The sequence below is a fragment of the Lepidochelys olivacea genome (assembly GCF_965140295.1).
Source record: "Lepidochelys olivacea isolate rLepOli2 genome assembly, chromosome: 3".
Lineage (NCBI taxonomy): Eukaryota > Metazoa > Chordata > Testudines > Cheloniidae > Lepidochelys > Lepidochelys olivacea.
The window spans coordinates 45,373,520-45,396,090 of NC_140413.1; the positions used below are offsets into that span (position 1 = coordinate 45,373,520).

General features: G+C 40.0%; 2 protein-coding genes across 4 annotated transcripts in view; one reads left to right on the forward strand and one right to left on the reverse strand.

Annotated features, from left to right (window-relative positions):
- MCPH1 (microcephalin 1) overlaps positions 1-22,571 on the forward strand; it is a 231,582-nt gene that overhangs the window by 121,395 nt on the left and 87,616 nt on the right. The gene's annotated exons all lie outside the window — the stretch shown is intronic.
- ANGPT2 (angiopoietin 2) overlaps positions 1-22,571 on the reverse strand; it is a 71,826-nt gene that overhangs the window by 15,670 nt on the left and 33,585 nt on the right. The window contains exons 4-5 of one of the 2 annotated variants that reach the window (XM_084623436.1): positions 16,837-17,069; positions 13,794-13,921 (exon numbers count right to left, since the gene is read on the reverse strand). In XM_084623436.1, the coding sequence (XP_084479562.1) occupies positions 13,794-13,921; positions 16,837-17,069 (361 nt within the window). Of the gene's footprint in view, positions 1-13,793; positions 13,925-16,836; positions 17,070-22,571 lie in introns of both variants that reach the window. The other variant, XM_084623435.1, reaches the window with a different exon arrangement.

Genomic DNA, 22,571 nt, shown 5'->3' on the forward strand with positions numbered 1-22,571 from the left:
AAAACTACGGTTGTCTTTTGTTTGCCTAGCAGAGCATGCCAGGTTTGCTAACACCTATGAAGCTGAGCTGTTTTGAATAGCTTGTATTCTAATTAAAATTGTAATTAATGATATTGAAATGATATTGAATGTTTCTGAAATACTGTACTTACTGTATATTGGTTTTATGTTGTTGTAGTTTGGTGCATCAGAATTAAATCCTTCCCTGATGTGCCTTAGCTATAGTTACTGCTGTAAGTGTACAGTAGGCAGAGCCAGTTAAGATAATACTGCCAAATCTGCAGCTGCATGGGGCCTCAGAATATGGAATCCTCATTGGGAATGTCTACACTACAAAAAAAAAAAAAAAAAAAAGACCGACAGCAGCAAGTCTCAGAGCCTGGCTTGGTGTCACAGGGCTTGCACTACAGGGCTAAAAATAGCAAAAAAAAAGACTTCAACTCTTTAATTTACCCCACATGGCTGGACACCAGCTGAAGTCATTGGGGGCCTGCGTAGGTGCAGGGGACTGTCAAAATACCATTTTTACAAGAAATATGTACTAGTGTGCTAACAGTGGGAGAAAACTCCATGATCTTATCTAATTCTCTTTTGAACCCAGTTCTAGTTTTGGCCTTCATAACATCCCATGGCAACAAGTTCCACAAGTTGACTTTGCATTGCACCTAATTTATACAAATATATGTTTACATGGATTATTTTAAAATGTCAATATTTACTAAATATTAAACAGTTTGTTGTGCAAGATACTGTAAGTACATATATTTCCTATTCTAAGTGTATGCAAGTACTTTTTAATGGCCACCACTGTGCACATGCTCATTTTATGACTTTGCTTTTTTACATCATTTATTGCACTTACATGTAAGTAAGAATTTCTATTTGGAAGTCTTGTTTGCTTCAATTTATAAACCGGCTTGTAAGGAATTGCTCTTGTGCAAAAATTGTTTAAGCAACTCTCAAACAAAATATTTGTTTTATTTTTATGGTTTCTCAGAAAAAAAATATATTTTAGTTAAAAGGACACATTGATTTTAAAACAATTTAGATTTTTAAAATGCCTTGCACAATGCAGAACATATAATTAATTCCATCAGTTTCTGCAATAATGGGATGAAAGACTGACTTCAAAAGCTGCGGCTAAACTAGTGGTTTAATAATATTGCTCTAAGCTAAGTTGTATATTAAAAACATAAAACAAAGTTAAGCCAGTATTTGTGACTTTTCTCAAAAGTTATCACAAAGCCTTGAGAATCTCTCAAGATGTCCACTTGAGCTAACCTTCACTTTAATATTGTTTTTAGATATAAGTATTATTTCAACATAGGGATTGTTAACAATGTCTGAGTATAAATACAACAACATTTGCAGTCATACACTAGAAATTTGGATGGGTCTGCACCATGCTCTTAACTAGTCAAGAGTGTGTTAATTTTTTCATTTGTTACATAAGAATGAGCTATGTGATAGAGTAATTTGTCTGAGTGGTATTCCTGTCTCTGCCACTGACCTGCTGGGTGACTCGCCTCCTGTGTGCCTCAATTTCTCCGTCTGTAAAATGGAGATAATACTCCCTTCTTTTTGTAAAGCATTTTGCCATTGGCTAATGAAAAGTGCTATATCAGAGCTAATTGTTACTATCATATGTACAATATTATATGTAATATTACAGTACATTATATTATTTCCTAAAGCTTAGTAAACTTACTGTGACTTGGTCATTAAAGTATTACATGTAAAGAACTGCCTGTTACAGTTTAAGGGTCTCTGTGAACTACCTTTTAGTGTTCTGTCCTTTCCTGTTTCTTGTTATAAAAAATCCTTGGAGCAGCTTTACCAGTGTGAAAACACTGATAGAAACTAATTCATGTAACATACATTCTGGTTTAAAGAAGTGATAAAAATTAGATCACTTCAGTTTTAGAAATATTAGGCCATATTTAATTTGGTGGAGTTAGATTCACATTTGCCAGTGGCAATTTTGGTCCATTAACTACAGTAGTGTTTTGTTTTTCAGACCTTTTAATCTAATTTACCTTATAATATATAAGACTGAGGCTTCATACTTTCTTGGATATACCATTTATACTACTGTAGCTTAAACATGGAATAATTGTTCTATGTTAGTTTTAATGTGAACATAAATTGATGCTCAATATGAACTGTGTGTTGTAGGCTTAATTGCAACTCTTTAAATGTGAACGATGTATATATTAAATTAGACCCAAGCTTCCTAGTTCTGTGGGAAGGTGAACTGTGTTTCCACTGGATAAAGTAGCCACACGTCATGAAAAATGCCTGCAGCCAATCCTCTTTGGGCTGAGATTTCATCAGCTAAGCAGTGTTAGGTCTAGTTAATACTTAGATGGGAACCCTCTAAGGAAAATCTGAGCTAGAGGAAGTGGTTTGGTGAGTCAATTTGTAATCTTACAAAGAGATGCTAGAAAGACATTCTGCCGGAGACACAAAACGGAGGTTTGGACTACTTACGATCGATCATTAAAGATCCCTTTTCTTATTCTGCCTGTATTAAAATTACACTGGTTGGTTAAAAAGAAAAAAAAAAAGTGGTGGTGTGTGACATGTGACTCAAGGACATTCAGCCACTAGTTTACGTTTTGCATAATGTAAGCTAATGGCTAGTTCATTGAGAACCTTTCCTTTAATTTTGCAGAATGTAAATGAAGTCCTAAAGACAACTAATATAAAGTATTAAAGGGACAGTGTCAACTTCAAATGTAGTTTGCAGTGTTATTGTAGCCATGTTGATCCCAGGATATTAGAGAGGCAAGATGGGTGAGGTAATATCTTTTATTGGACCAACCTCTGTTGGTGAAAGAGACTAGACAAGCTTCTGAGCTACACAGAACTCTTCTTCAGGTCTGGGAAATGTATTCAGAGTGTCACAGCTAAATACAGGGTGGGACAGACTGTTTAGCATAAGAATTGACACATTGTAAGAGATCATTCAAGATCAAGTGGCTGGTTAAGACTTCTGCAGTCAGCGGACAAAAAAAGTGGGAGTTAATGGATTAGATTGCTATAATAAAACCACAAATCCAGTGATTTCTAATCCATGATTTTTAGTGTCTAGCAAAGCTATGAATTTAAGCTCCAGGCTTGTATTTTGAAAATGTTGTGCAGGTTTTCTTTGAGGATTCAGAGGTCAGATATGGAGTGATTGCATTATGAAAAGTGTTCAACCACAGGTGATATGGTGTTTTTGTCTTTTATTGTTTTTCTGTTCAAGTTCATTTGAGAGCGTAGTGATTGTCTCATTTCACCCACATAGTTGTAATTGGGGCCTTCAGTGCACTGGATGAGGTACACCACATGTTATGATAGGCATGTGTAGAACCCATGGGTCTTGAAAGACATGTTGTGTGGCGGGTATTGGTCATCTTAGCAGGGGAGATATGTCTGCAGGTTTTGCACCTGTTCTGGCAGGATCTGGCACTGCTTTGAGTTATTGTGTTCTGATCTGGGGGAGCTTACTTCTGATGATGATCTTGGTGAGGTTGGGAGGTGTTTTAAAAGCCAGAAGAGGGGGTTCAGGAAAGATTTATTTAGGATGTGGTCCCCATCCAGTATGTATTGTAATTGTTTGTTTGATTTCCCCCTATGATCATCTACCTCCCAATGCTGAAATCTATATGGGCTAGCACTAAGGTTCCAGCCTGTTTCATTTGGTATTATTAAAGACTGTATTCCCTGCTACCTATGCAGTGAAGGTCTGAATCTTTACAATATGCTTCCAACTCTGAAGGGTTAAAAATATCTGGATTTTTTAAACACTTGTTTGATTAGGTTTAAATATGTTTTTATTAATGTTAAGATAAGCTATCTCTTAGTCCTTATGCCAGACATTTCATCAAAAGAATTGAAGCATTTCTATTGAACCCAACTTAGTCGGCAAGGAAACATTATCACCAATGTTTTGTTGATTTAATCTCTACCCTCTTTCTTCCATTTAACTCCGGGTGTCATATGGTCTAACATCAAATAAAGTTGTTCATTCCCACTTAAAGCAATGGATCGATCATCATACCCATAAGTCAAAACAGTATACTTCAATGGAATATATTTTTATGTACTGCCCTCAGACTGGATTTAGGGGGAAAAAACCTGTAGACCACTGAATATCATCTACCACCTGATAACAAGAATTTTCCTTCATAGTTATGCTCCGACTCCTCCCCCCGCCCCCCCAAGAGACCTCTTATATATTCTCCCTCCTAAAGTTATCATTAACTGTTACAAGGTACACTTACATCCCCCAAAATCATGTCTACGCATGACCTTTAAGCTCTCTCCCTATTTCACATTGTCCTCTAGCTCAATTTCTATGTCCTCCTATCAAAGCTGTGAATTATTTTTTTTAATCCTTTGTATTGAGTTCCTGAAATCCTGGTTAATTGAAGTCAATGGCAAAACGTCCATTAACGTCAGTGGAGCCATGATTTCATCCTTGAGTTCTCTTGCAGCCTTTGTATGTGGCAATAATGTGAAGGTCATCTTGGGATGACAAGTATGTCCCCTTAAGTATATGGGCACAGCAAGTGTGTATGACTATGCCTAATTATAAAGTAATCAGGGAAATGTGTACTGGTTCATTGTACCACTTTCCAAGGAGGAAGCTCTAAGAGTGTTAATATGAAATACAGGAAAGAGGTTTTATCAATTGATCTTAGGATGTAGGATATCCAAAGTAGAGAAGATACTAGTGATAGGTTGTACTTGGGGTGTGTGTTTAAGTTAGGATAGTCTTATGTCATGCTATTGAAACTTGTTGGGAAGGCTAAAGAGAGGAAGAAAATGAGTTGGACTAGGGACAAATTTGTGGCTATTAAATTGAAGGCAGCAACCTTACTATTTAACATTATTGGTAAATAAGGTTACATTCAGTTGAGCAGTTCTATTATACCCTATACCTGTTGTTTTTGATTCACTTCTATTTTATAGTTAATGATTTGGTACAGCATGCATATAAGATGTAGTAAAGACTAGGATTATTTATTTTGAAAAGGAAAAGTTGGAGCATTAAAAATGATGAAAGGTATGGTAAAAATGGATCAAATTTAAAATCAGTAAAAGTTGATTTATGTAATCAGTAATGCCTAGGTAAAATTCATTACCATGAGAGGCAATCGAGACAAATACCATGGCTGGATTTTAAAACGGGTGTAAATAAGTTTATTAAGCAGCTACCCAAGTTAAGATGTTGATATGGCAGAGTCATCAAGGCTTATTCATCAAACTGCATTAATCATTGAAGGGGTGAGGAAGAATTTGTACCTGTATGTAAAGCATTGTATAATTTACCTGGTACATTTATAAAGAATTTGTTCACCTTCCTCTGAACCATCAAGTATAGCCAATGACAGAGGCAGGATATTAATTTAGATGGACCTAATTTTACAATTTCCTTATCGCCTGAGAGCTTGGGCTAAACTTCAGTTCCACTGGAGTTTGTTTTCAAGTTATAAATTCCTTAAAATAGGATAAACAAATAGTTCTAATAAGCTTACAATGTTCTCAAACCGTGGGATTTTACATCACATAAAATAGAATAATTTACTTAAATTCTGCAGATGTCTTCCCTAAAATATTTATATGCTCTAGCAAATATTCATCTACCCCCAGAGCAGTAAGAGTGTATGCTTCTTTTTTAGATTTTACAATCTTAGGGCTAAAGACTGAGTTTTCACTTTTCTTTGGAAAGTACCTTGCACGCTGTAGTGGCTACAGAAGTACAAAAAATAAAATCCTCAAAACTAATAGGAATGAACACATGAAGTGGTTCCGGGGATTGGGGGGGGGGGGTTAGTCTTATTTAATAGATTTTCTTAGCAGTACTGATTTTATAAATATAATCTTAAAACAAAGGCAGGATGAATATTTCCACATCAAAGATTTCTGAATCAGTTGGGTTTTTAATGTGTATTATGTTCTTTTGAAAGGTGCCACTTTTATAGCCATGGAGTTCAAAGTCAATTTTATTGGCAGAAAAGGTATTGCAAGGTAATGTGAATGTGCCAGTGTACCTCACCTACTATTCTGAAGATAGCAGTTTTAAGGCGTGAGAAGGTAGATATCTACCTGAGATTTCCGTGTATGGACTCTGAAATCCATTTTGCATGTTGTTACTTTACAGACCTTTCCACAGGGAGATGGACTGGAGCAGAATCACACGCAGAGTACTAAATGGCCTTCAAACAGTGAAACTTTTTTTACTTACAATCTTGATTGGCAACCTAGGCCCCCAACCTGTAAACACTCATGTACTCAACTTTACTCATGTGAGTAAACCCCTTTGACTTCAAGATCAGTGCCCTCGAGGTGAAATTTAATATCCTGTTACTAACTACCTGACTGATGCAGGCTCCTATCTATATCTGCTAAATGTAATATATATTTAAATTACTATCTTTAAAATAAATATTTCAATAATTTTGTGTTTTAAAGATCAGTCCTTCAGGTTGGAGAATAACAAAGTAGAAAAATAAAGATGAAGAGTAAAGAGAAGGAAAGGTTAAGTTAAAGAAACTAAATTGAGGGAAATAAGATACTTTAGAAGGAGTTATTAAAATTTTTAGAGATTACAGACAAAGATAGCTTGATTTAAAAAAAAAAAAATTAAAAAAATCTTAAAAGCCTAAGGAAAGAGATGGGCTATGTGAGTAAGGGGAAGACACAGGGGCAACTGCTTAGTTTAAAATAAACACAGTAGATTTACTGTGTGAAAGTTTGCTTCCAAGGACACGGATTTCTTTTCATTTAGTAATTTATGTGAAAATTGAAAAATGAGAGATGGCTAATTGGTGGTGTATATAATTGGATCAAAATTCCTTTAAAAGGATTACATTAAAATGAAAACGTATCAGTATATAGGACTTTCTTTAGCACGCTTTACTCAGGTACAACTCCCCTGGACTTTAAAACCTCAAAGATATGAATGCCAGAGTTACGGACTTACCAGTCAACCAGACACCCTCTGGAACTGGAAATAGCGGAGGCCAAAAAAAAAAGAGGCAAATGCTTAACTGCCTTGGGGCTTTTGGCGCAGGGAGGTTAGGGCTGCAGTTGCAGGGTGAAGGGGGGGATCGGTGGTCGGGTGTGTCAGGGCTTCTGATTCTCAGGGGCACAGGGCTTCAGCTCCACAGCTCCTTTCCCAGCTTCAGCCCTGTGGGGGCCACTGGGGCTTCAGCTATGCGGGAAGCACCGGTTTCAGCCCAGTGCTTCCCCCATAGCTAAAGCACCTGTGCTCTGGTGCTCCCCCTTCCCCCCCCCGCTGAAACTGGGGAACCGTGAAGCCACCCCAAGCCCTGGCGCCCACCCTCCCCCCCCTGCGGGGCAGAACCAGGAATGGAGATGCAAGGCTGAAGCCCTAAGTCCCGGCGCCTCTTGTAAGGCTGAAACTGGGCGCAGAGCCATGAGGCTGAAGCCCAGAGCCCTAGTGCCCCCCAGTCTAAAGCCCTGGTGATCCTGAGGGTCAGATGCCCTAACACCTACCGCCCCACACTCATGGCTGAAGCCTCAAACCCTCTCCCCCACCCCTCCGGGGGGCTGAAGTCCGTAAAGTCTTGTTCAGAGTTACCTCCATTTCCGAGGCGTCCGTAACTCTGAGGTTCTACTGTAATGTTGGTTGGAATCAGAAAAAACAGATATCAGGTTTAGACACGCAGCAGGCGTCTTCAGACAGATGCCACACACAAATAAAGATATTAACCTCTCAGATTACAGCAAACTGGGCATGGGTGCGCATGCACGTGTGTACCTATTTGATGTATTTTGTGAACAAACTGCTTGATGGCTCAAGGACCTAGCAGCTGTGGCACTATATGGAAACAAAACTTGATTAGTTATTTGTATTATGGTGACATTAGTGGACTGAGGATCAGGGCCATATTGTATGAGGTGCTGTATGAAGGTCCTTGTCCCAAAGAGCCTAACTTCATGCATTGTGAGAAGTCAATGGGACTACTCAATGTGTAAAGTTGAGCATGTGTGTAAATCTTTTTAAGGATCCAGCCCTAAAAATTGATACTATTGGATGATATGCAATTTGAGTTAAACTCTGTACCTTGCCTAACAGGTTATGATGAAATGATAAACTAAACAGCAACCATTTAAGTGTTTCCTACATGTACAAAACACTAACATACGTCAAATACTGAACAAAGTTTCCCATTCAGGGAAAAGGAGAGATTCTGGATATACTTGCCACAGCACCAAAATAAGACAACAAGGACTATTTAAATTCATAAATTGTAAGTGACGTGACTTTTCAAATCATATAATGTTGCCACTCTCACAACTTCATTGCACAATATTAGATTGTTTTCAGATACATTGATGCATGCAATTAGTTGAGAATCTCAGGTTTCCTTTTCTTAAAAAAAAAAAAAAAAAAAAAAGGTTTCCAGTCTTCATGGCTGTGGGGAAAAACTTGAAAATGTGACTTCTAAAGGTTCAAACACCAGAAGGCAAATGCAAGGATACCATTTTTTTTAGTCTCATGATTTTTAAACCAATGTTATTGTTTTGGGGGACTTGACTCTCAATTTTTGGATGTTTGGCAACATTGAGTATAAAATGGAGTAACTTAAAACTTCAACAGGTCCCAGGAGTTTTATGCCAATGAAGAATGAGAACATTTTCAAAATCTCAAAAAAAAATTCCTGTCAGGAAAACCATTTCCCACCTCGCTTTATACTACATTTATTTAATTCTGTGTTATGATGAAATCTACTGATAATGCAGTAACATAGGTTTACACAGAAATTGTTTATAAGCAATGGGAGGTCAGAAGGTAGTATAAGAGGAACAGATGAAAACATAAACAGTAGTGCAGCACTTTGGCAAATAAAAAGAAGTCATTCTGTTTCCTGGTCTGTATGGCAATCCACATCATAAACAGTAGAAAATTGTGTTACCATGTTGATTATCTAGAATATATATATATACACACACCACTTCTCTTGACACTTCATTTTATGCATTGTCAATACAAAACTGACTCTGACTGAAAATGTAGGGGTAGTGTAAAATAAAATTTAATTTGATACCCTAAAAATAACAAAAATGTATTTTCTGTTCCCTTAATGTCTTCTTTTTTCCCCATCTGCAGTACACAAGGTGAATTTATTTTTCATTTTTAACATAGCTAATTACCCCATTCTCAGAATCTTCAGAGTATTTTAGGTCTTTCTGTTTAGACATTTATTGCAAAACTAAATATTCAAATATGAGCCCTACAAATATTTTACAGTCAGGTATATTTTGCATTCTAAAGAGTTTGATTGTAATTAATCAGAAGGATGATATATTTTGACTATTTTTACACACAATTTCAGAAGTTTGTTTTTTTTAAAGAAATAGGTGAATCATGCTATGAATACTTATACTGGAAACAATACAAAAGTTACTTAAAATGTTTTTGAATTTAAGCCATGTTATTAAACTCTCTAATAGACATAAATCAGTTTTCTCTTGTACTGTTAACAGGCACATTAACTTCTGTTTTTACAAGCTACATAGTCATGATCCCATATATTATATTTGAAGGTGGAGTCAAGACCAAAGGCCAAAAAGTGGGACCACAACAGCTGTTCATAGAGCCTCCATAATTTTACTGTAAAGTTTGACTGCTGTAGTCCAGTGCTTACATATTCAGTGGTTTGCATCTCTTCTAACATTTGGAGTTGTGAATGCAAACTTCCATTGCTTTTAGGTATCTCAAACACGCCAACCTACCCCTCATTTCATTACAGTAGTGGAATCTTATGTTACATAATTTTCCTTGTAAGATAGATATATCAATTCACATATTAGTGTCTCCAAACATCCCCTTTTTTAATCTTTCATTTTGTACAATTTTCTGATAATCTTTTTGTAAGTTCCATATGTGCCACAGAAAAAAGCTATGAGAACTCATTAGATATTTTTTCTCTTTGTAAATATATGGCAGCAAGATTAAATCCTAAAGCACTCATTGTGCTGTTGCAACAAGTCTGAAAATTTAAACTTGTGCTGTCAGTCAAATGCTTTCAAATTGTCAGTTTGTCCACCAGTTGACTATGATGGTTTTCTTCCAAGACACTATTAAATTGTGGGTGTATAAAAATCAGATGAGGCTATAAAATATGTAAAGCTGCCAAGTTCCATCCAGAGGCTGAGGGAGATTTAAGAAGGAGTGTTGAAGTAATTAGTGCAATCGTTTAACACACAGCCATTACCATTGTCTAAATATTTGCCAAAAATGGACTTAAGAGCACACCACACTAACTCCTAACATTGCCTTGGAAACTCAAAACACAAAAATATGCATTAATCCAGCCTCACTCCTGTGGATGCTCATTGAATTTTTGTTTTGTTTTGTAGGTTTTCTTTGGCTCTGCATCCAGGCATTGTCTGTCTTCCTAATTCTGTTGTCCTTATAAGAACATAAGAATGGCCCTACTGGGTCAGACCAAAGGTCCATCTAGCCCAGTATCCTGTCTTCTGACAGTGGCCTTAACTGACTCTGGTACCTCTCTCAAGTGTCCAACGTTTCACACAGTTGCATTTTGCTCAGGTTTTGTAGGCTTTTTCCACCATACTGCTACATCTCTAGACCTGCTTGCACTGGTGGTTCTTGCCAGAACTGTATGCAAGCTGCAGAGCCCACATAGCTTCTTCTCTGCCAGTCCTGCCAGCTATCCTCAGAGCCATCGTAGAACTCCTCCCTTAGGCCTTGTCTACATGGCGAAGTTACACTGATTTAAAATTGATTTTGGAAACTGATTTAAATTAAGGTGGTGCAAAACCCCAGATTCCTAAACTATTTAAAATAAACTGAAATAAACCTGGTTTAAACCAAAATAAATGTATCCATACAGGGGTTTGCACCAATTTAACTAACAGTATGTCTACACTACAAAAAGGTGTGTTCTTAACTTGCATGAGCTAATTTGGCAACTCAACTTTTAACTCTGGTTAGCATCTCAAATTTAAGGGGTGTTGCAATGTCTTCACTGCTATTTTAACCCAAATTAGCTCACGAGTTAGCTAATCTGAATTAAGAAAACATCTCTTTGTAGTGTAGACATAGCCTCAGTTTAAAGTCATATCTTTTAGTTAAACCAGTGCAATTTTCTTATGTAGATAAGGCCTCACTGACTGCATAGCTGGGCTGGCTGAGCCCCAGTGAGTGTGTTCACCCATGTTGGGCAGCTTCTGCCTGCCTACAGCATTCTGCCACCACTTAAATTTACTCTCCCACATGCAGTTTCTTAGAGTAAGGTAGACTGCCAAAATGGCTTAACTGCTAGGCCTTTCTCCATATGAGAGGGCTGGGCTGGAGGGAACTGTGGTCTGTGTAAAGGGACAAAGACTGCAAGGCCTGCCTTTCCTCCTTTCCCATGCCCCACCTCACCCTCAACCACTGATGAGCATCAATGGTTTATTGGGCTTTCCTTTATTGGCAAAGGATTTATGGTCCTAAGATTGTGCTGGAGAATCCTGTTGGTGAACTGGCAGGTGCTGCTAAACTGAGGAGGTATTTACAGCAAGAATGCTCCAGTTGCTTACAGTGTTCCCTCTCATTTTTCCCACCCATGTGCGGAATGAATTTTATGTGCACCAATATCTTCATATAAAAATTCATGTGGGGGTGGGGCCGAGGGGTTTGGAGAGTGGGAGGGGACTCAAGGCTGGGACAGAGAAGTGGAGTGCAGGGGTGTGAGGGCTCTAGCTGGGGGTGTGGGCTCTGGGGTGGGGCCAGGAATGAAGGGCTCAGGGCTTGGGCAGAGGGTTGGGTGCAGGGGGTGAGGGCTCCAGCTGGGAGTGCAGGCTCTGGGGTGGGGTTTGGAGTGCAGGAGGGTGCTCTGGGGCTATGGGGGGTGGAGAGAGGACTCCCCTCAGCGCTGTCTCCCCTCAGCAGCACCTGGGCTTGTGGTCCCTTCTGACCTTAATATCTATGAGCCTATGAGGTCTGGGCCGGGGGAGCGCTACCCCGGCCGCACCTGGGTCTGGGCTGCTTCAGCTACTGCTGGGTCTGGGCTGCTCCAGAGTTGGGCTGTGGCAGGTCCAGGCTGCAGGCTGAGATGGGCCCAGGGGAGGGGCGCCTCTCCTGTGGCAGGTTGGGGGCTGGGTTAGGTGGGGGCCGGAGGCGGGGCACCCCAGCTGCAGCAGGTCCCTGGGCGGGTTCCTTGAGTGACTGCATGGTGGCCGCACAGCTTACAGGGAACTTAAGTTGCTTATACTGTCCTGCTGTCCTTGTTCAGTCAGGGTACATTTGAAGAGGCAGCTAGCCCGGTAATGTGTTAAATACAGCAGTGTGCTGATACATACAGTGATTTTAACTGTTGCAGCACAGTTAGTGGAAGTAAAACATCAGGACAGTAGAACCTCAAAGATACGAACACCAGAGTTCACTCCAGTGTCTACCAGACACCCTGTGAAACCAGAAGTTCTCAATCAGGCCTCAGCACGCATGCATGCGTACGCACACACACACCCACACACACTACTGCCTCGGGGCTTCAGCCACTGGGGGGTTGGGGCTGCAGCTGCAGGCGGGTGGGAGTCAGAGCTCTGGGCGGATGTGGGGGCTCAGGACTTCTGACCCTTGGGAGCACCGGTGCTCACGGCTTTAAACTGGGCGGAGCGCTGGGGCTCGTGGCTTCAGCCCTGTGGATCTGTTCCCAGTTTCAGCGGGGGAGGGGGAGCGCATCCGGGATCAGGGCTTGAGCCCTGTGGCTCCACTCCCAGTTTCAGCCCCACGGTGCATTCCGGGGCTCAGGGCTTTAGCTATGAGGGGAATCATAGAATATCAGGGTTGAAAGGGACCTCAGGAGGTCATCTCGTCCAACCCCCTGCTCAAAGCAGGACCAGTCCCCAATTAAATCATCCCAGCCAGGGCTTTGTCAAGCCCCAGCACTCCCCCCGTAACTAAAAGACCCGATATCCAGTGCCCCCACTACCCAGCTGAAGCCGGGAATGGAGCTGTGGGTCTAAAGCCCAGAGCCCTGGTGCTCCCAGGGGGCAGAAGCCCTGAGCCCCCAGTGGGAGCCCTGGTGGACCCCTAGGGTCAGAAGCCCTAACTGCGCCCTGTGCCCTGACCTCCCCCCAATCCCTGAGGCTGCAGCCCCAACTTCCCCTTGGTCCACCCTGGCTGAAGTCCGTAATGTCTTGTTCAGAGTTATGGACCATTTTGGAGTTATGGACAACCTCCATTCCCAAGGCGTCCATAACTCTGAGGTTCTACTGTAGTTTGTCTACACTAGCATTCCTTTGTTACCTCCTGTGTAGTCTCACCCATGTTATCAAGGGTACTTTTTTGGGGGGTTTTGTGTTTTGTTTCCAGAGAATAAAGGTTAGTGTAGACCAGGCCTTTTACTTTTTCCCAGGCAGTTATGCTGTGGCATGTGAGCTGTTGCACATATGCAGAGCTGTTGTGTTGTGTATGTAACAGAGATATGTTGAGGCAGAACCTTACGGTATCAGTAGCATTAGTTTAGTTCTGTACTGTTCATGTGGAAATGAGGGGTGAAATCCTGGCCCCGCTGAAGTCAATGGTAAAACTCCAATTGACTTCAGTGGGCCCAAGATTTCACTTGAAGTGCTTTTTTTCCCCCCACAGAGTTCAAACCAAGTAATTCAGCTGAAATAATTTCCACATGGACGAGTGATAAGCTGCCATTAGCAAACATGAAGAAAATATTAGTTTAAAAGACTGGTTACCCAATTTGGATTTAAAATATCTTATTTGCTAGATAAATTAGAGTTGCAGACTTTGGGGAACACGCTACCTTTTTTTCTTCTGCACTATTAGGAACTGTTAAGGTGTAGATTCCACTGGTTGTAAGTCCTGATTTGAAAGCTTCAGCACAGTCTTTGAAACGGATTTGTTCTTCTTTAGCCACAAAGTTGTTCTTGGCTGCTAAAAATGAAATAAAGACATTGAAGGGATATAAAAATAGATAAATAGCTCTGAGCTCAGGTTCTTTTCCGAGAGAAAGTTACCATGATGTAATAGTAATTAATGATGTAATGAAGTAACAGTATATTGACTTTGCAGTCCTGAAGTAGGTTTCTTGCCCTGCCCCTGCTGGTGGAAAGCACCAGAGGAAATTAGCTTAACGTGCTAGTGATATTTTGCTTCTTAATATTCAGATACAAACATACCTGCTTGACAAGTATCAATTCCTTTATACCTATTTGCATGCTTGAATAGAATAACATAGGCATATTTTTTCCTTCAGTTGCGCAGTTTCAACTCATTAGAGAATTTGATGCTATCTGTATTACAAACTGATTACTAACATGTACAAAGATATCTGTACAACTATATGCCTTTGTGATAATCTGATAAGTGAGCAAATGTCTTCAGATGAGCAAGATGTCTGAATCATAAACGAGCTTTTTCTTAAACTGAAATCAGTTAATACAGTAGCTTTTGATGGGGGCAAATGGAGCTGGTCTACACCAGAAACCATGTTCTTTTTGATGAATTAGAGTTCAAAAACATAGCCTCTTAGCCAGTACAGCAGTATGTCCTTTGCTTGCAGAGATGGGTCTCTCCATAGTATACACATATCTGGGGTTATCCGTAACTGTCGGTCAGAAGTTTCAGCTAGTGTGCAACGTACAGTCTCTGCACTCAGCATGAATGCTTCTGTGTGTTCAAGGGTGAAGCTGAGGGCATTCTCAGTGAGGGTTCCTCACTTCTGGAATTTGTTGATGTTAAAAAAAAAAATTACATCTGTGCCTATGCCTGGCCATGTTTTAAAGTGCAATCTAAAATGTATCTTCTTGTTTGTTGATAGAGGGTTTGGAATTTCCTGGCATTTAGTCGACTAGCTGATATCTATATTTGACCGTTTTGCAGTAGATACTGTGTTGGGGCAGTAGAATATATGTTCCCTATTTTTGATTCAAAGAGAGGAATGTGCCCACACACTACAATGATAAAAACCCTGTAAATGTGTGTAAATAATACTTGCATAATTTTTTATTATTTTCAGCTTGTTTATCAATTTACCTGCTTACATAGTTAGTTTACCTCAAATATAAAAAGAACACATTCAACTTTATAATTGCTTTTCCACACTCTATTGTTTGTAAGCTAGTTTAGAAGCTTTCCCTGTTGATTTTTTCTTGTTGGCAATCATTATTTTTTCCGCTCCAGGTTTAATGGTTCTGTAGCCAACATGAGTTTGACTTGTTTACTTATTTGTTCAGTAGCATAACAGATAACATCAGCAGGAATGTGCACAGCTTCAGGAATGATATTCAGTGAGATACTATCAGGTGCTATAGGGCTAAAGTTTGAGGGTTGTTTTCTTTTAAAAAATTGACAATCCTAGATATGTCTTCAAGATTTTTCAAAAAACAATGTTTTCTTATTTAAAAACTAATTGCTTGCATTTGCAATCAGACTTTGAAGCATTGTGCCTAGTCTTGAGAAATGCAAAGAGAAATTACTACAAATCAGCTAAACTAGACTGTTTTCATTACTTTCTATATTGCATTCATCTTAGATAGAGAAACAGAGTAAAATTTTAAAAATAAGTTAGATTTTTAAACTTTTACTTTCAATAATAAAAGATATTGGTAATTAAGGAAAAAATCTAAACATAATTTGACTGTCCTTTTTAATTGCTGTGGCAGAGCCAGCATTTAAATTTATATGTTCCTTGGTTTTTTGGTGGAGTCTACAAAGTTGGTGCCAATGTTTGTTTATTAAAGAAAATACTCTTAAACAGTTTTAATTTTAATTTAACAATAAATATTTAGAATACACTGGAAATTCTTTTTGAGCTGCAACTTTTCAGATAGGTAAAAGTGTAGGCCCAAACTATTTATGGTAGCTAAAATTTGGGTTCTGTGGAGATTGTTGAATTGAGAATACTGAAGTGATCCACACTTTCAATTGTACGGAAAACATTTGTTTTAAATTGTGCGTGTGGGGCGGGTAATTTCAGACATTATAAATTTAGAGGCTATGCATGCTGCACTGTATTCCCAGCCCCTGTCAACCTAAAGAACAAAGATTCTATAGTCTTACTTGGAAATAATTTGCATATAGCAATAAACTTCAGTATCTGGTCAATGCACCCTTTCCCAAGTACTGGTAAGGTAGGATGTGGAGTGCACAGATCTTGCCAGCTATGGTTAGCATAGGTGGGTGAAGCTGGGGAATATCAAGTGCTGAGGTGAGTGGGGTATGTGGGGAGGGGTTGGGAAGTCTGGGTGGAGTTGTCAGGACTGTAGATGTATGATGTCTGTGGGCTTGGGGTCTTGCTTGAGGGAGCCTTGGCCTAATATTGAGCCCCTCTTCTTCAGCTGCCTATCCTGGCTGTTCCTTCCTTGCTCAAACCTGGAGAACTGAAAGGAGGAGACCGAGAGGTTGCTGGTGCCAACAAAGCTTGTGCCCACAGTGATCCTCAGGAAGAGAAACTACAACCCCTGGTGGCAGCCCAGCTGGATGTGCAAGGATCCAGCTTGGATGAGGGTTGTTTGACAAAGCTGCCAGATGTTTGTGCCATGTTGAGACTGTGTGCCACTTGGCATCCCTGTTGGGTTTGACTACTGGGAAACGAATATATGGGGTATTTGTTTTGTTTTTTGGCCGGGGGGGGGGGAAGGGGTTGTGACTAATGGGCTTACCTCTTCAGGATATTAAATTGTATAGCGAGTCAAACGATTAACTGATGCAGGATTTTAAGACAATACAATACATAAAGGCATTTTTGAGATTCTAAGGTGGGGAGAAGATAGAACAACATGTAAGGATACATAAAGTTAGTGAGTGCTACTCAGCTGATATAGTAGTGTTTATACTTCACTTACAGTTTGGTGTAGCTATCATAGTAAGCAAGTTGTGAACAGTCTCCATCAGATCATGTTGCTGTTTTTGCAGAACTGAATTGTTTACCGTAGCCGTGACTAACTGTTTCTCTAGTTCTTCTATTATAGAATTTTGTCTGGATACTAGTACTTGAAGTTGATCTTTTTCATCCTTGATTGACTGAAGCTGAAATGTGTGCTTGTCTTCCATATCAAGGACTTTTTTTTCTAGAAAGCTAATAAAAAAAATATAATTAGGGTAAATTCAGCATTTCTGTGTTTTTAGCTGAAGACTATTAAGCCTGTTATAGAAGTTATTTTCCATTTTAACATATTTTTACTCTGACTTTTTTTCTAAGTGGATTCTGCAGAGAATGTTATACATGCAGTGTCATGCAGAACACTGTGAACTGTATTTAGTTTGACATCTGCTTTGTTTGATGCATTACATAACTATAATCTGTCCTAGTAGTCAAATAAATGAACAACCTATAGTTTTTTCGTTGTTGTTTTCGGACACTCTATAGTATGCTCCATATTGCCAGTTCATACACCATAACAACTCTTGTGTGTTCCACAATACTTCAGTAGTATGAAGGGAAAGATATTTTTCTTTCTGGACTTGAAAGAAAAACAATCTCTCTTGAGGGTAGTAGGAGAATCAGACATGAAACTGATTTAAACCTAGAGTAACTATTCTTATGGTTATTCAAGTGTCTCGAATAATACTACTTTTCTCTTCAGTAATTTAAGGAAAAGCTAGCCTCGGAGACCTTTATCATTAGAATAAGTGACCCATTTAAAAATCAAATCTATTCAACTTTCTATTTTCTCTCCAGTTTTTAAATAAATACTTCTTTGGCCTCAACAAATATAAATTGGTTCTGACTGTTATGTTTGGGAAAGCTATGAATATACAGTTACCTAAAGTGTGCTTGCTACTTTTTCCAGAATTGGAGAGGTAGATGGTTAAAAGGATGTAACTCGTTCTGATGCTGGTCAAATCTTTAGTAGTGTTTGTTTAAAACATAAGAGTTTTGAGTTTGGTGGGTTTTGTTTTATTTTGTTTTTTTAAGCGATAAACTGAATGCTGGAAAATTAAGAAATAATACTTCCAATATTCAGATCATTCTTACATGTTTCAGTAATGATGTGGTGATCTCAGGTCTGGTAACTGTAGTCAAAAACTATAGTGACATTTTAAAATTTAATATTTACTTTATTCCCATTGGATAAATATTCTTGTTTGTAGAAAGCTGGTAGATAAAGTCTTCAGAAAGTATACACAAATATAACAGGGCAGTAAACACAAATATCAAACCATGTCTGTCCAACTTTCTTTCTGATTGAAAAATATGATTTTGACGTAGACTAAAGTATTCTTGTCAGCAAGTTAAGGAAGTATGGGCTGGATGAATGCACTACAAGGTGGGTAGAAAGCTGACTAGATTGTCGGGCTCAACGGGTAGTGATCAATGGCTCCATATCTAGTTGGCAGCCGGTATCAAGTGGAGTACCCCAAGGGTCGGTCCTGGGGCCGGTTTTGTTCAATATCTTCATAAATGATCTGGAGGATGGTGTGGATTGCACACTCAGCAAATTTACGGATGATACTAAACTGGGAGGAGTGGTAGATACGCTGGAGGGGAGGGATAGGATACAGAAAGACCTAGACAAATTGGAGGATTGGGCCAAAAGAAATCTGATGAGGTTCAATAAGGATAAGTGCAGGGTCCTGCACTTAGGACGGAAGAACCCAATGCACAGCTACAGACTAGGGACCGAATGGCTAGGCAGCAGTTCTGCGGAAAAGGACCTAGGGGTGACAGTGGACGAGAAGCTGGATATGAGTCAGCAGTGTGCCCTTGTTGCCAAGAAGGCCAATGGCATTTTGGGATGTATAAGTAGGGGCATAGCGAGCAGATCGAGGGACGTGATCGTTCCCCTCTATTCGACATTGGTGAGGCCTCATCTGGAGTACTGTGTCCAGTTTTGGGCCCCACACTTCAAGAAGGATGTGGATAAATTGGAGAGAGTCCAGCGAAGGGCAACAAAAATGATTAGGGGACTGGAACACATGAGTTATGAGGAGAGGCTGAGGGAGCTGGGATTGTTTAGCCTGCAGAAGAGAAGAATGAGGGGGGATTTGATAGCTGCTTTCAACTACCTGAAAGGGGGTTCCAAAGAGGATGGCTCTAGGCTGTTCTCAATGGTAGCAGATGACAGAATGAGGAGTAATGGTCTCAAGTTGCAGTGGGGGAGGTTTAGATTGGATATTAGGAAAAACTTTTTCACTAAGAGGGTGGTGAAACACTGGAATGCGTTACCTAGGGAGGTGGTAGAATCTCCTTCCTTAGAGGTTTTTAAGGTCAGGCTTGACAAAGCCCTGGCTGGGATGATTTAACTGGGAATTGGTCCTGCTTTGAGCAGGGGGTTGGACTAGATGACCTCCTGAGGTCCCTTCCAACCCTGATATTCTATGATTCTATGATTCTGCTATTGCTGCTTTTAGATTCATGTCCAAATTGTTTACTATTTGAAACAAAAAGAAACTTCTGAGGCTTAACAGTTATGCTTCATTCATATTAGAAACTAGTTTTGTCCCCCTTGTAACATCCTTCAGAGATGATTAATATGACAATGTGGTGAATGAAGGTGGTTAAGCAAAAGCTATTGCACCTTTGCTGGCCAACGATTGGATATGGAAGAGGGCAGGGATAATGGCTAGCTTTCAGCAAATTGAATGGTTGGGAGCCTGGGGCCTGAACAGGATCATCTCCTCCACAATATAATGGATTAGAAATGGCAGCAGTAATCTTTGGCAGTGATCTGGCTGTGCACCTGGATAGCCCTGTGCAAACGGACAACAACACAACTTTACTTTTAGCTGAGATGAGACAAGGTTTGATTGGGTTAGGCTGGATAGTAAGTAGCTGCAAGCCCCATTCCAGAGCCTGGCAGCTGCGACACAACGTCATCCAAGATCGCCTGATCAGAACCATCCTGCCACCCGTAGGGAAGGTTGCCGTGAACTACACCATCCCCGGAACCAACAACCAACTGTAACCGGACATCATCATCACAAATGAGAACCGGAAAATGATCATCGTGGTGGATGTCACAGTGTCCTTCGAGAACAGGACCGCAGCCTTCCACAACGCTTGAGCTCGAAAGGTAGAGAAATACACCCCTCTGGCCGAAACCTTGAGCGCTAAGAGTTACCAGGTTCAGACACATGCTGATCATCAGAGCCTTGGGTACATGGGTCCCCAGTAGCCAGCGAGTGTTGAGAGAATGCGGAATCAGTCAACGCTATACTCGGCTGATGTGGCAACTCATGGTGTCTGACACCATCAGATGGTTGAGGGACATCTACATAAAACACATCACTGGACATCAGCAATACCAGGAGGGATGAGCTGGAGTTCCGATGAGAAATGCAGTCGGTAAAATATCTGAAATACTTCCCTGATAGACTGTACTTTCTAAATGGACAACCTACCCTAAATTCTCAATTATTGAGGGACAATCTTCACTCATCGATATATTTGCTTTCCACAACCAACTCTCTGTACAACTTCTCGCGAGTGATGTACCTGAATACTTGGATGTTAATATCTAAACTGTATTCTTAAATTTATTCATCTAAATTTGGGTTATTGCTGATTATGCACTATATGTATCTTATGACTTTTAAAACAAACTTTGTATTTGTGGATAAACTAAGCAATATATCCAGATTTACAGACACTCTTTTCTCAACCGATGTATTATATCATTTTTTAACACTAGCTCTAATAAATTTTTTTAAATCTGTCCTCTAATCCTGTGTCTAGCTCTGGTGGGCCTAGAGAAGAATTTATATCTTGGTTGCAGTTAGCAGGTTCAGAAAGTTTGTCAAGAAGTGTTCAATTCTGAGAAGTAATTTTGACTCTACCTGGAAAACGCTTCACTGCCAACTGTTCTATAAAACTCAGGCCTGACAAACTCACTACTACTAATGCACCACTTTCATGGTACTGATTCATAAACGGTGTTTTGTAGGGTATCAAATGAAAGCTGGTGACATACTGGTCACTAATATCTGTGTAAAATATATGTACTGACACTATATGAAGAATTATGTATACATTCTGAAAATGTTTTAAAGTCTGTATCACAGCAGAGTTAGCATGCAGGTTTTCTGCCAGACCCATATTCGCCTATCCCTGTCTCTCATGTAAATTAAGCATAGTAAACAAAACACAATGGGAGCTGTGTTTGCATTCCATGTTAACAGAGACTTGTGAGGTCAACAGGAAAGGAGTAGACAGGAAAACAAGCAGTGGGGGGGGCGCGGGAAAGAGAGAAAAGAGTTTTATCTGGTGGTGCACTGCGAAAGGATATACTTCAAAGGTTTACTGGACTATCACTGGTGGACAAGTAAGACATTTTGTTATGAGTCACTGAGGGAGAAAATGGAAAGGTGCTTTTTACATCCATGAATGGCCAATCCCAGCCACGTGGGTTGGTGACGCTGGGAAAGATTGCTTTAGGTGACAAATTACTTTAGACAGGGATTTTAGCCTGTTAAAGTTAAGTTTAGATGCTAATAACCATGTTATACTTTTGGTTTGTGTGTAACTATTTTGTTTCCAATACTCTTACTCACTACTCATTTGAATCTTTGAATTCCTGTGCTCTAATAAAATTATTCTCATTTTTATTATAAATATATTTCAGTGCTGTGGTATTAAGCAGAGTGTGAATCCTCAGTAGACTCAAACAAGCTGAAGTATGCCGTTCCCTTTGGGGACAGCAAACCTGATCATTTCTGTGAGTGTCCAGTGACAAGAATACTGCAGGGGATGATTTTAGAGGGGTTCAGATGCTGGGGTATATCTTTTGTTACCCACAAGGCAAAATAAGGCTAGCAGAGCCCTGAGGAGATTATTTTGGTGGGTAACAGACTTGTGTTGTCAGGGAGCTGATGAGCAGTTAAGCACAAGCAAGTCTCTCTCATACTGAGGCAGGGAGGGTGAGTAACAAGGTAACTCTGTCTTGGGCACCCCAAGGAAGTGTCACTGTGACTTAGGCACTTAGGAGCCTTTTGGTATGTCTACACTTAAACTGCTACAGCAGCACTAGTGCTGTCTATATCAGGGTTTAGTTCAGAATTTTTCATACCCCTGAGAGATACAGCTATGCTGCTATAAATTCCCAATGTAGACCATCCCAATGTCTCACTGCAAGTCAGTAGGACTTAGGCTGCTAAATGCCTAGTCATTTTTGATGATCGGACTTAGGAGTTTAAGTCACTTAGGGTAAACTTTTCAAAAGTGCCTAACTCAACAAGAACAATCTCTTTTCACATAAAGATATCACCTGTGACTTCCCAGGACTGTTTAACCAAGATGTGGTTTCCTGTACAACATAGATTAAAATCTTTTAAACCTAGACATCTTTACTTAGCTGTGCCCTTTATATTTAGGCTGGCTGGCGGAGAGAAGGTGCAGCCAAGCTTGTGTGTCCTGGCCCTGCAGTGAGCTCAGAACTGATGCTGGCCAGCTGGGGCTTTCGGACCCTGCTGGACCAATGGGCTCTGCAGACCATGCAGAAAACAAGGCTCGTAAGATGGCTCTCTGCCTGTCTTCTTATATGTATTGGATTGAATAAAGCTATGGCTTTTTTATCCAAACAAGTGTGCCAGTCCGTTTATTAGTTGGCTACTGTGTCTCCAAAGTAAGATACCATTCTAA